Source organism: Epinephelus lanceolatus, chromosome 3 (genome assembly GCF_041903045.1).
Source record: "Epinephelus lanceolatus isolate andai-2023 chromosome 3, ASM4190304v1, whole genome shotgun sequence".
In the NCBI taxonomy this organism is placed as follows: Eukaryota; Metazoa; Chordata; class Actinopteri; order Perciformes; family Serranidae; genus Epinephelus; species Epinephelus lanceolatus.
In genome coordinates, this window is record NC_135736.1 from 19471656 (window position 1) to 19485222 (window position 13567).

The 13567-nt window shown below is 39.8% G+C and overlaps 1 protein-coding gene across 1 annotated transcript in view; it reads left to right on the forward strand.

Annotated features, from left to right (window-relative positions):
* Positions 1-2465: 2465 nt before the first annotated feature.
* pkd1a (polycystic kidney disease 1a) overlaps positions 2466-13567 on the forward strand; it is a 93979-nt gene continuing 82877 nt past the window's right edge. The window contains exon 1 of the mRNA XM_033623395.2: positions 2466-2996. Within this exon, the coding sequence (XP_033479286.2) occupies positions 2719-2996 (278 nt within the window). The 5' untranslated portion in view covers positions 2466-2718. The remainder of the gene's footprint in view (positions 2997-13567) is intronic.

Consider the following 13567-nt stretch of genomic DNA (forward strand, 5'->3'; position numbering starts at 1 on the left):
ACATGAAACATTAAAAGCTAATACCATATGAATATTAAAACCCAGAAGGGGGAAAACATCTACACTCATCTATACTCATATACCAATCCATTTCATGTTGATGACATATCAAAATCCTCAAAATGTAACACCCACTGCGATACGTTGCAGTGGGACTACAGGTTCTGATTTGACAACCAAGTGTCAGCAAGGGCAGAAGACCACATCACATGAAACATTAAAAGCCTATATTATGTAAATATTAAAACCCAGAAGGGAGAACAAATCTATACTCACAAGGTCCTCCAATCTCTACAAATAAGAGTCAGTGTCATTGTCTACTTAGCAGGAGAGGCAGGGGGAGTTTGAAGGCTGAGGGTCACGCTGTGCAGGTCTCTTGCTTCTTCAGTCCATCCACAATTTAACACACCCGGTACTGTCCTCTTTGAGCCACACCATGAACAAGGCTGGTAACACCTCAACCTTCAGGAAGCCAAAATGGCACCTTGCCTTCAAAGAGAGTGAACAACCAGGATGAGACAGGAGTTTCACTAATTAGACAGTATTCACACAGACCTTACACGTTCACCATACCTGTACAGAGAGAGCAAAACACTCAGACACACCTGCCTTCAAGCACACCCAACTCACAGCCATTGGCTCACAGCAAATGCAAGGTCCCTAAGCTGTCATTTGTCTGCAGCTCAGCTGATGTGATGTATCGTCCACTGCACAGAGGATTGTAGGTCATAGCCAGAAAAGCATGCTGGAGACCTTGTGGAAAGAGATAAGACCCAGCAGCTTTATGAGGACGAAGCTTGTGAGAAACATCAGAATTTCACTTTTGAGCCCTAAGCATAACTCTGCCTATTTCACTTTTGTTGTTTTTTTGTTGTTTAATTTCACAGGTATTTAATTTCCCATACTCTGTAATCAGCATTGGTTGATTAGAAAACAATCTTTTTATTAGGTTTCCAAAATTATACCACAAGAGAAGAACATTCAGAAAACCAAAAGTGTGAATGTTTACAAAAGTAGCTACTGCCTTTTCTTTAAAACTTTAAAATAAATACATGCACGGTGACAATCAATGCAATTGAAAAATTATGACACACTCACTTGCATACATGTATACAAAAATAAGTAAATAGGAACACAAACAGCAACAATACGTAAAAATAATAATAACAATTATTGACATTGAGGGTTCTTTATGTCAGACACTGATACAAGTCCTTCATTGCCTACTGTGTAATACAATTACGTTGCATACAACAAGTTTACATAAGTTTTAATGCAGAGGTTGTGATTAAATATTTGCAACTAAAATATCTTACAAACAGGCCCCATATATCCCCTGACATCAGAAACACTGACTCGATTTTAGTTTTTAAATCCCACCTCAAAACCTACCTGTATAGGCACGCGTATGAGTGTTAGTTTCCTCTGTCTTTTAATGTTCTGCTGCAAACTGCACTGTTTTTCAGTTGTATTTTAGATGTGTTTTTTATTGTATTACCTGTATTTTTTTTTTTTCTGATTGTTGTTCAGCAACCTTGAGTGCCATGAAAGGTGTCTTATAAAATAAATGTATTATTATTATTATTATATACATTCAAACCACTCTTGTTTATCTTTGATTGTGTATGTAATTTTGAGGTGAGGGAAACACATAGACATTTCCTTGAGCCAGTACCCAATACTTGGTCTCTGAGTGCTTTTCCATGTCAGTGCTACACATCTTTTGGCTTGTGTCTATAATAATGTGTTCACTGCGTTATATTTTATGTGCTTTTTGGATGAACTGAATTGGAAAAATCTCCTGCACTGCCCATCAAACATCTATCCAAAATTCCACAGTCTTTGGGCAGCTACATATAAAATGGTCCCTTTCTCCTCGATAACATTTTTTTAATTATTGAATAAGCTGAACCTTGCACCTTAAGCAAGGCTGGATTATCAACTGAGCAATGCCAGCATGTATCCTGGGCCATATTCAGTCAGGGTAACACAAAGGTTGTTTTTGTGAACTTAATTGGTTTGCAATCAAGTGCAAGATGGTTGGGGATATGTGGCTATATAGGTCTACTGTGAAATGTCAGCTTAAATGTCAGAGGGCCCTTGCACTATACTACAATTGTCTCACCAGTCTTAAGTCATATGTGCCACATATTCCTCAGTTAAAATGTGTGATGTGATATGTGAAGGCTGGTTTTTGCTTTTAGGCCCAGTCAGTGGCAGGTGAATCCAACACTGAACACAATTATGAAAAATGACTACAAATAATAAATCAACAAACTTTATTTAATATGAACACTTTTTGTATGTTTATTTTATATTTGCTGTTAATTGTTGATGTTTTATTTGTAAGTTGCTGAGTGTGTTATGAGGCTTTTGGGGGTGACAAAGCAGTGTGCCAGGTCCCAGCTGGCGGCTCAGGGAACTGCATGGAGTGGAAAGAGGAGGAGAGAGGAAGTTCTCCAAACTTTTTTTTTTTCCCCTGAAGGATTCTGGAGAGGCTCCGTTAGATTTTACAGAAGAAGGGGATCCGATCAGAAGAAAAGAGGAAACGCAGGGGGGAGATAACGGTGTCAAAAAGTTCATCCCTTCTTCTTTATTTGTCTCCTCACATGAGAGCCGTGAAAAGGGACGCGTTTGTTTGCCTTTGTCCTGTGTATTTAGTTCCTTCCCAGACTGAGAGGACTTACACCATCAGAGGCGATGAGATGTGAGTGAGCTATGCCTTGTGGAAATGGACAGACTTTATCCAAGCGAAAACATGGCGTCTGCGTCCCGAGGTTTAGCTTCTTTTCCAGTCTGCTTGTGGCGCTCTGCTGCCTGGAGGCATGGGGCTCCGGGCCGCAGGGGGACGGCGGCGGCAGGACTTGCAGCCCCTGTCCCGTTAACTGCAGCTGCGCGCCGGCGGGGCCCCAGCCGTCCTGCGTCGTCAACTGCTCCAACATCGGGCTGGAGAGGGCCCCAGCAGCGGCGGACATCCCGCTGGCCACCAGTGTGCTGTGAGTACAGAGTCTGAACGGGCTGATGTACAGTGGAGGATATATTAAATCAATTTATCCAGGTTTTAATGGTTGGAAAAGTTTAAAAGTAGCCTTACTGATATGAAAAAATATTAATGGTGTAGGTTACATTCTCTTATGTTTGATTACATGGCAAACAAGTAGGTTACTTTTTTCCCTCCACATTTTTTAGCTATTTTTTGACAAATTAATAGGTTCTTGTGCATATTGATATTTGTTTACCATGTGGTGACCAGTAACTGGGGGTCACGGGCTGGTGTATTTACACAACATCACTCTTTTTTGCATCATCCAAAATTGAGTGCCTAAGTTTTATTTGTGCTTTTGTTTTGGTTTGTGTGAAGCCAGTACAATTGTTCAACCAACTGATGGGCTATTTTGATAATCAATTAATCATTTGAGTCATTAGTGAAGCAGAAATGCCAAATATTTTTGCTGGCTCCAGGGCCTTTAATGTGTGTTTACTGCTTTTGTGCATTTTTTACGCATAAAAATGAGAAATCTTCATATCGTGGGTTGCATTTTCCCCAGTTTCCTGATGAGAAAATAATTTGCAGTTTAGACAATAATGAAAAGAATCGTTTGTTGCAGCTGGAGCTGTGAATTGGCACTCTGACAGATGTGGTGATTAGATAAATGTGGCCTTCAGAACCTTGCCTGCACTGTACGTCAGTGTAAATTCTTAAAAACAAAAGACAGAAACAAATATAAAAAATATTTCAAGAGAATCATGCAATATTTGGATACATAAAATGACAATGATAATACTATTAATCCTAATAATATTTTTTTTTTTTAAAAAAAAAAGAATATGACTCTCTATGCTTAAAGGTTACATTTTTTATATGTGGTGCAGGCTTCTATTAAAGGCCAGACTGCTAGTGACAGTGTGTGTGTGTGTGTGTGTGTGTGTGTGTGTGTGTGTTTTAGTGTGTGTCTTAGTTTGGTAGTTTAAATGGAGTTGGTCACCAGAGAAGTGAGCCTGGTGTTTGTGGTGCAGCTCAGTCTTCAGCCTCTGGTGCTGCTGCAGCGAGAACATTCTGTTCTGCACCGACGGAAGACATATGTTATCAATTATTTATTTCCCCTCACACTACCTTCTTTTATTTAACGTAGAGATTAACCCTGTGTGCCAGGCCTAAAGTCAATGCCCGTTATTTTAGAACTTGCTGACTTGACTAAATAAGCACATGAATATGATTTAAATTAGGTTTTGGGAGCAAATAAAACTAGGTATTTCAACAGAAGTTTAAACCTTTCCACTCATCTCAACAGGCTTCCTTAATAGCACTTGCATTTAGTGATAGTATTTGCATAAGAGAGGAAGAGTGCTCACGTTAATTAGAGACAAACCCTGCGGCAGGATCTGTCTCTAATCATGTCAGACTCTGCGATAATTGCATCAGTCTATTTAAACCTCCTTGGCCCTACTGTAACCAGCAGAAGCCATATGTGGAGGTGACTGACTGTGAACATTGCTGTCCTCACTAATTTGGTCTGTTGTCTGCTGCTCCCACATCGGCAGGAGCATCGAACTAAAATCAGATATTTTAATTAACTCTGATTTCCTGGTTGACCGTGGCGGATAGAGACACCTGGCCAAGATCCAGTGGAGAACTTGATGATATTCATTTCATAATGCTGCAGTCAGTGCTCAGTCTGTGTTACCTATCCATTCATTATTAAAAGAAAAAAAGGTCATTTGCGTACAAGGACTAGTCTGGGTAATGGCCAGACTGCCTGAGGGTGAGAGAAGAGAGCACACTTATAGATGTGATGTGTTAGATAGTAAGCCCTCCTCAAGTCATATTGCTCACCGTCTTATTTTAGAGTACTTTTTCTGCTCATCAAGGCTACAATGAATGTGTGCGTGGTGCATTCAGAGTCAGTCTGAATGTAATGTCGTGTCTCAGATGTTTCAGGTATGAGAGGAGGGTTGTGGATATGACCTAGAACTTGAAAATTTATTTCATTTGTTTTCATTTCAGAATATATGAATAGTAATTGACAGAGTGGACTAGTTCCTCTCTCAGTGGTCTCAGTCCAGTTTGTTGTTGGCACTGATTGTGTGTGAATTTGAGACTTTGGAGAAGTAAACAAACCGTGAATCTGCCCTTGATTCGTTCCTATACACATCAACTAGGAGGGATGCTGTAAATGAATAACACAGCGGTGCTGGTGGTGGTAGTGTGTGGGGGAGAGAGAGATTGTGCATGTGTGTCTATGCACAAGTGTGTATGTGTGCATGTAATGGCCAGAGAGTTGCTGTATGGATCACTCACTCATTCACTCAGTCACTCAGGTGGATTATGTTTGAGTGGTGCGTCAGCCTGAAGTTTACACTGTGACTCGTTCGCTCCACACAGACTCAGCTACTCCTGCTTTCATTCACAATATCAGTATCTACATGGCACCGCTGAAAATACCTTGTTTTGTCTGACTATCAGTCTAAACCCAAAGATATTCCATTTACTATCAAATGGTGCTGAGTGTTGGCACTCGACACCTTTCAGGTTATCGACCAAAATATTCCAGTGCCAAGTGATATCAAAACTTGTCCAGTCAGATGATACCTGCATTTGATCTGTTTTGTACCCACATCTTTAAAAAAGGACTATTTATTATATATTTTTGCTTGCTGACAAAAATGGAGGCTAGCTTCTTTAATTTAGTGAAACATTTGATTGGCCCACTACTGCAGCAGATATAACCCATAGGCTACAGTCTGTGGTGTGGTGAGGTAGAGCACAGTGTATCGGTGTATTGACAGAGTTGGCAGTTCAGTGTGCTGAAATGCCATCAAAAGGTTGGAAAGTATGGCTATATTACACACCTGTGGCGTCTGGTGACAGATAAAGTAGGAAAAACCTCCTCCATTTTACGTAGCCTTGATTCAGTATATCATGCATCTCTATGTTTTATTACAAATACAAAGTCACTTACTCGTCACTGCATTCTTAATGATGTGGTGGGTTGGACGTCACTGACCACTCGCAGACAGCTGCACTGGTATATTTTCATCTATAAAGCAATATTGGGCAAACTCCCAGCCTACCTCTGCACCCTGCTGTGTGTCAGCTCAGGTAATTACCAGCTACGCTCCTCCAGGTGGTTGCTTTTCAATGCACCTCAGGTTTTAACAGATCTGGGACAAACTGCATTTTCCTACTCTGCTCCTTGGACGTTGAAAAATCTTCAAAAAGATCTAGAATTAGGAACACTTATATCCAAGAATGAATTTAAGGGCATCACAAAGAACATGGTGACAGAGACATGTGCTTGTTTTTCTTGAGAGGCCACTATGTTTGAATAGTTGTTGTTATTGTGGATTTTTGTATTATATGTTGTATTTGTTGTATTTTAAATGTGTTTTGATTGGCTGCTACCTCAGCCAGGTCTCTCTTGTAAAAGAGATTTTCAATCTCAGTGGGACTTCCTGGTTAAATAAAGGTTAAATAAAAAAATTAAAAAAATAAAAAGGTATCAAATGAAGTATACTGTTGGTATCAGTATCACTTTAATCGCAATGGTCCTGGCATTGTAATTCTATGGACAATACCCAGCGCTACGATCTAACAAAAAAAGTAATCGTCATCAATTCATTTTATATAAAAAAAGTTTCTAATTGTTTTTCTGTGACTGATCAATTAATTGCCTGATTGGTTCATTCTGTTGCAGATAGGCACTCAGATCCTGCCGCATCTTACCTCATACATATGGTATCTGAGATACTTTGGTCATATGTCAGTTGAATGTATTGTATATTAGAAAGCTGGAAACAGCATTAGTCACCACTCTGATAAGGAAAGATAGTTGAAAACGTCTTTGCGCATGGTGTACTGGAGAGGAGCTGTGCAATGTTTAATTTTGATGTATTTGCATTGAAGCTCAAGCTGTCTAAGTTGTTGCCAGTACATCAAGTTTAAGTATTAGACAGAGTTCATCATTTGACAGTTTCAATAGATGCAGGCACATTTTGATTTATTTCATCAGAGGAAATTTTATTTCAAAGCACTTTCTGCAGAAAAGTGATGAAAGCTAAATTTATATGTCCTACAGAATCAGCAGTGTGATGTGACCTTTATCTGTCTCTGCTGGTTGTGTCTGTGTGTAAGAGAGGTAGAGAGGGAGAGGGTGAGGGATAATGGATTTGTTGTTGAATTTCCCTTATTTTTCATGTGCTTCATTGTTGTATAAAGACATTTAGACCACAGTAGTGGTAGCTATTTAGCCAGAAGAGGATTACTTTGACTCGAAATCTGTGAATGTTTAGTAATAATGTTTTAGACAGAATGTTTTCACTGCTTTTGAAAGCATTTATTAAAGGCAAGATTACAGTCTGAATTATTTTTCCTATTAGAAAAAACTGATTTCTGATTTAAAAGGCTATTTCTTCAAGGCTTAGAAACATTTGATATTTTTATACAATAGACTTTGCCATATGGACTGAGGTCTTAAATATGCACATATGCTCTGTGGGACTGGACGGGATTTTGTGCTTGTTTTCTGTTTAATGTCACAAAGCTGTTGGCAACCACAAAACTGTGCCGTTGTTTTCCTTTCAGGAAAAAGCAACAGATTTTCATCTGATGAATTTAAACACAGTGATAAAAAACTGAGGCAAGAGCACGTCACCCTATGAGAAAGGACCTAGACGCAACGCTGTATCTTCTCCTCTCTGTTCCCCTACCTGGCCTCAAATTAAAATGTTTCAGACACACCCACAAGTATTTTAACATACTGCAGAGTGCAGTTGGAGAAAAGCATTCCCATTACAAACCAGTCCATCTGTTCCAACCCACACACATAATAAAAATCTCTTAGCACTTCATACAGACAGTTTATGCAACTCTGAAGTCACTTCTGGGAAATGCTTGTGGACCTCTCTCAGGTTTTTTAAGTCGCTGTAGTCTTTGCTGAGAAGGCAGATGGCTGTGACAGAGTTTATCGTGGGGCTGTTTTCTGTCCTGGGATAGGAGACAGAGAAAGTGAAATTCAGTCAACATCTGTCTGAAAGTACACTGCTCAAAACACCTATTCACTTCACAGTAGAGGCCAAAGGGTTGGTCAAGAGGATTATCCTTCTGTTCATCTGAAATAAATATCTCTATGGTGTAACTAATCAATTTTTATGGCAACACATAGTTTAATGTACTGCTACGTATTTCTTATTTTAATTTCATTGCTGTTATTCTCATTTGAAAGGCTTAGTCATCCTGGTCAGTAGGTTATAAAAATCAATTAATACTCTTACGTAGGCTACTGATGACAGCAGAGTTCTTATTTTAGGGTGACCAGATCTATTGGTTATCTAGGAAATACAAAGGACAGCTAGGCTTTCATTTTACCATGGTAACTGCACTGTAATAAACTATGATGCAGGCTGACTCACAAAACTGGGAGCTATTTAAATACAAAATCTGACTAAAACTCAAACTAAAACAAACTAGTCTATAGATGTATACATAAGTGACTTTCCACCGCTGAACATTTGACTGCTTGTCAATGCAGACACTGGTGCTGTGAGGAAGAACTTCTTCTTTTTTTTTCTGCGTTAGAAGATGGACATGTGGTGTGCAACATTCAAAAGGTGTCCATTACATGAGTCTCATAGTCAATGCGAGAGAACTGATGGTCCTGCAGTTAAATCTGGGGACATTTGTCGGAACAGCTCCAACAGGGGACAGGCCACCAAAAACGGGGACTGTTCCCAGAAAACGTAGACGTCTGGTCATCTTATATCTGATATTTATCCTTCATATACAGTACATTTCACACTGATGTCAGTGAAGTCAGCTCAAACAGGAAAAACACCCAGGGGCCATGTCAGAGATGAAGTACATACAACATGCTGTAGAAGAGATCACTTTTTAAATTACAGTATAAGCCTAGAGGACTTTTCATGGCGGTAAAGAGACACCCACAGGCGCTTTGCAGGTGCTGGGAAAGGGCATCTGCGAGATGCATATACGAGAAAAACACTTGATTTTTATATCTATTCTGTACGGAACACAAACACAGGACATGTCAGTATTTGTCGGGCTTAGCACTTTAGTGAGCCGTCATCAGTCTTTGCTGTACTTTGTTAGCCTCGGGTATTTTCGCTCAGCTGTGCTTTGTGGTGATTATTAACGCTAACATGCTAAGAATTTGTATGTAATGTATAGCATGTTAAGATGCTACAGTAGCATGTTATTGTTACCTTTCTAATGCCAATGTTGCTTGTGTGCGGGGGCCCTCTGTGTGTTTAACAGAGTTAATGTTGGCATGCTAACCTGCTTAGAACCATAGTCTGTACATAAAGATGGACAATGCATCTATACTTAAGCCATTGCCATCTTGCACTCGTGACATCATTTAGGGCCAGAGTCTGCGAAGTAACGACCTCTGAGGTATTGAGTTCCCGCCCATATACCCGCCTGACCAATCGTGAGCAGTGCCATTGATCGCAAGTACACACAGTTGTCAATCATGATGTTGAACCCCTTTTATATCATCAAATAAAACCAAACCTGACAGAAAACTTTATTTGACATATACTTTGATCTTTTAGTGTGGCCCATGGATTTATTTAATGATAACCAGATACCAGATCCCAAGATAGTGCCTATTCATTCCAGTGGAGTTGCTCACCTGGCGCATACTCAAAATAGTTTCCAGCTTTCAGGTTTACTTACACGGTGTGCGGCCCACTGAATATGCACAGTAGTGTTCTCTTGCTGGCTCTGCCTAGGAGTTCCTGCTTGGCTCATAAACTTTTCATTGTGATGATGTCACAGATTTTAAAAATGCTTTTCTCAGCTTGAGGAAGGTTTTACAAATATAAAAACCTCATGGCTCAAAAATTCATAATAGTAAGAGTCAGAATTGACAGTTTCAGGTGTCATGTCAACACCTGCACAGATGTCTCTTTTATAGTGGTGGGCCTATGGGGAAAATGCTTTTGGGTCTTAGGGGATTTTTTCACTGCAATACTGTGAGTGACCACTGGGAAAAATTGGCTGCAAGACTGAGCAACATTCTTGGGGGGCCTGGCCTGCGTTCCAAATCGCATACTTCTACTATATACTTTTAGTATATACTGCAGCTGCCCTTGAAAAGTATGTAGTGTAGTATGCAGTATGCATGCAGTATGCATACTATTGGGACACACTACATCTGCCATCACATCGCTCCCTGAACTCTGACCCTCTTGCTCACTTCCGCTGCCGTCCGTACCGCCACATTTGAATATTTTGTTTTGTTGTACTTAGGAGATGCAGCAAATCTCCTCTCGTCGAGCTCACCAGAGTCGCGCATACCGTCGGAAGTGCCGGAGAGCTCTGTTGCTGTTATGCCGTAATGTATGTTGTTGTTTCTAATAAACTGACATGTTCGCGTAAACAGTTCCAAGCCTATTATTAGTGACCTGTCTATTGAACTAGTCACCAGTAGGCTTATTAACCCCCTTCACACATAGCTCTCTGTTGCTGGCAGATGTTTGTTGTTAAATATATTTACAGCTATGCAGCTGCTGGCACTATATTCTGTCTGCACGTGAAGCAGCCTCACATTCACATTACTTTTATTTGTAGTGTAACATACTTGCACATTCTTACTACATTACTTAATATGTATTTAACTTTTACTATTTATATATTTACTAGTCTATACTGCTCATACCTGGCCCATAGTGTATTCATATTTAGTCATATTCATTCATTATTTATACCACACTTACACCACTGACTATACTGGTAGAAACTTCTATATTGTAGTCATAGTTGAACCCTAACACTGATTATACTATAATCACAATAAAGTTGAATGTTGTAACCGTGTTCTTGCAAAACTGTATGATATGTGACAGTATATAATCAGACCATTGCAGTCCTAATATGTAGTGTCTTAGTATCTCAAATTAAATAAACCATGTATGAAAGGAAGTGTGGGCGTTGGTTGTACACGCAGCTCAGTCAGTGCGACGTAACTTCCGCTGCGCAAAGGATTGTGGGTCAGAATGGCCAAAGAAGCATGCTGACATGCATACTGCGAAATATGACCGGATGTAGTAGAACATCCTGGTACTTTTGGCATACTGCATCTGATATACATATGTATTGGGACACACTATTTTTTTTTCTGGCATACTAAATAGTATGGTAGTATGGGTATTGGAATGCAGGGCTGGTTTGGCCCATGTCCCATCTGAATATATAGAGGGGTCAGGGTTTATGACCTCCACTGCAGCAGGCCACCAAGGGGCGGTCGAGATGTTTTGGCTTTACTCATAGGGAGCTGTCATTTTTTTATATGCAGTCTATGCTTAGAGCTTGAATGTATGCTAGCATGCTAGTGTTGCTTTTTAATGCTATCATTACCTGTGTGACGTGGCGCCAGTTGATGTAGGACTCTCGCAGCTCATTACTCACTACCTGTACTAGCATTTTTAGAATGTTAATAGTGTTACCATGTCAGCAATGGCATGTTATCACACTGTGTTTGCTATATTTGCTAAAATACTCAAATTTTTATATAAACACAGAATTATAAGTAGCCTAATTTTAATTCCCTCATGAAGAATACAGCCAAGATGAAATGTTTCTTTGGGTTCAGTGCACAAAAAACTATGAAACATAAAATCAAGATTTAAAAAAGTTAATGCATTGAGTGCATAATAAGAAGGTGAAAAAGGAGTGGTCTGTAGCTGATGGAACTTGGTTATTAGTTTTATATAAATTTCTGCACTATATTAGCCATACTGCTTGTCAGGCTATAAAGAAAATTGTACATCTGAATTTAATGCAAGCAAATTTATTTATTTTTTTCAAAGTTTGTGTTTACAATTTGAGCAATATTTCCATGTTTACTGAAATGAGTTTTGTACATGAACAGTTTTTCCAGTTACGTTGGTTGGAGATGGAAAAAGGAGTTACATTGTACACAGGTTTACTTGGTAAATCAACACCTTACTACTGTGCATATGTAGGGCAAAGTGAAGTTACCATTTAGTCTACAACTTCCCTTATGTTGTTGAAGGCGTAACTGTTGGGCAGTGCACCCTTTACCTGAACTGTAAACACACTCATGGTCCTGTCTGCCCTGCTCAGGAGGATTTTGTGGTGTTACCATGGCAGTGAGATGCATATACACACAGACGCACTGCAGGCGTGGCGATATGCTTTTAAGACGAGTCTATTTCCAGGGAGCAGTTTGGGTTTTGCAGCGGGTCCTGAGGCTTCACAGCTGTCAGTCAGACAAGACTCAATCGCAGATTCTCCCACTTTTTGTGTGTTATCTGTTTCTGCTCCTCCAGAGGAGGTTATCACCCATACAACCACCTATATACCCACACACACTCACACACACTGGCTTTAATGAAGTGGGAAAGGACAGATTGAATCCACCGGCCATATGCGAGGGAGAATTTGTTGTGTTACCATGGCGATAGTAACTAATGACATCACTCGCAGAAGCACAGACATTCCAGAGGGAAGAAACAGAAAAGAAGAAGACGAGACAGCTCCCATGCTCTCCTGTTCTGTGTGTGTGTGTGTGTGTGTGTGCGTGTGTGTGTGTGTGTGTGTGTGTGTGTGTGTGTGTGTGTCCATGCACTCAGTAATTTTTAACTGCTGGTAACAGAAATGTTTTGGTTCATTATTAACTCATTTAAGTGGCGGGGTTGGTGGTTACATGGCAGACTGAAGACAGAACTCATTTCTGCAAGAAGTCCTGTGTGTGTTTGTGTGTGTGTGTGTATGTCCATCCTGTGCCTTCGAGGGTTTCTTAAACTTGTACAGATCTGTAGCGCTGCAAGTGTTCTCTCTTCTCACTCACACCCTCCAACACAAGTGATGGCTGACACAAAATACATCACTCTGTCATAGCCTTTCTTGTGCACATGTGGGCATCACTTGCATAGTTGGCTGCAGTTCCTCTTCCTGCTGAAGCTCCGCCAGATGTGTTGTGTTCGCAGACAGAAAAGCCTGAAAAAGAAACAGATAGAGACTGGGAACTAACACAGTAACACAGAGGATAAAATACAGTTGTTCAGTGCCAGTTATCTTGGTTTAACCCAGCTGGAGGTATGATGGTTTTACAGATAAAGCAATTTGTTGTACTTCATTTTTAAATTATCTGAAACCAAGTACTTGTAAATTCCCTGACAAAGATGTTCCATTCACACCAACCATAAAGGGATCCTTTTAAAGTAACTTGTCTTTAATGAATTGAGTGTTTTGACATTATTCCTATTATTAATATACACATCATCCACCTCCATCTGTAGGAGTTAGTTTATGGAAGGTTTGACAGTGAAAAATTGGTGCAATTAATGTGCCCTAAAACAAGCACGTGAAGTGTTCAAATATGCGGAGAAGGTTTGACAGAAATAACAGAGGTAGAAATAAAGAGTTACACTAGTCTTCTTAAATGTGATAAAACTGTGGAGTTGTTCATCTCCAGAGAATAGCAGCTGTGTTTCATTGAATTCAAATGGACTGAATCAAAATGTTTGCTTACACTAACTTCCGTATAGAAAACCTCCACATCTTGTACATAAATGAAAACGG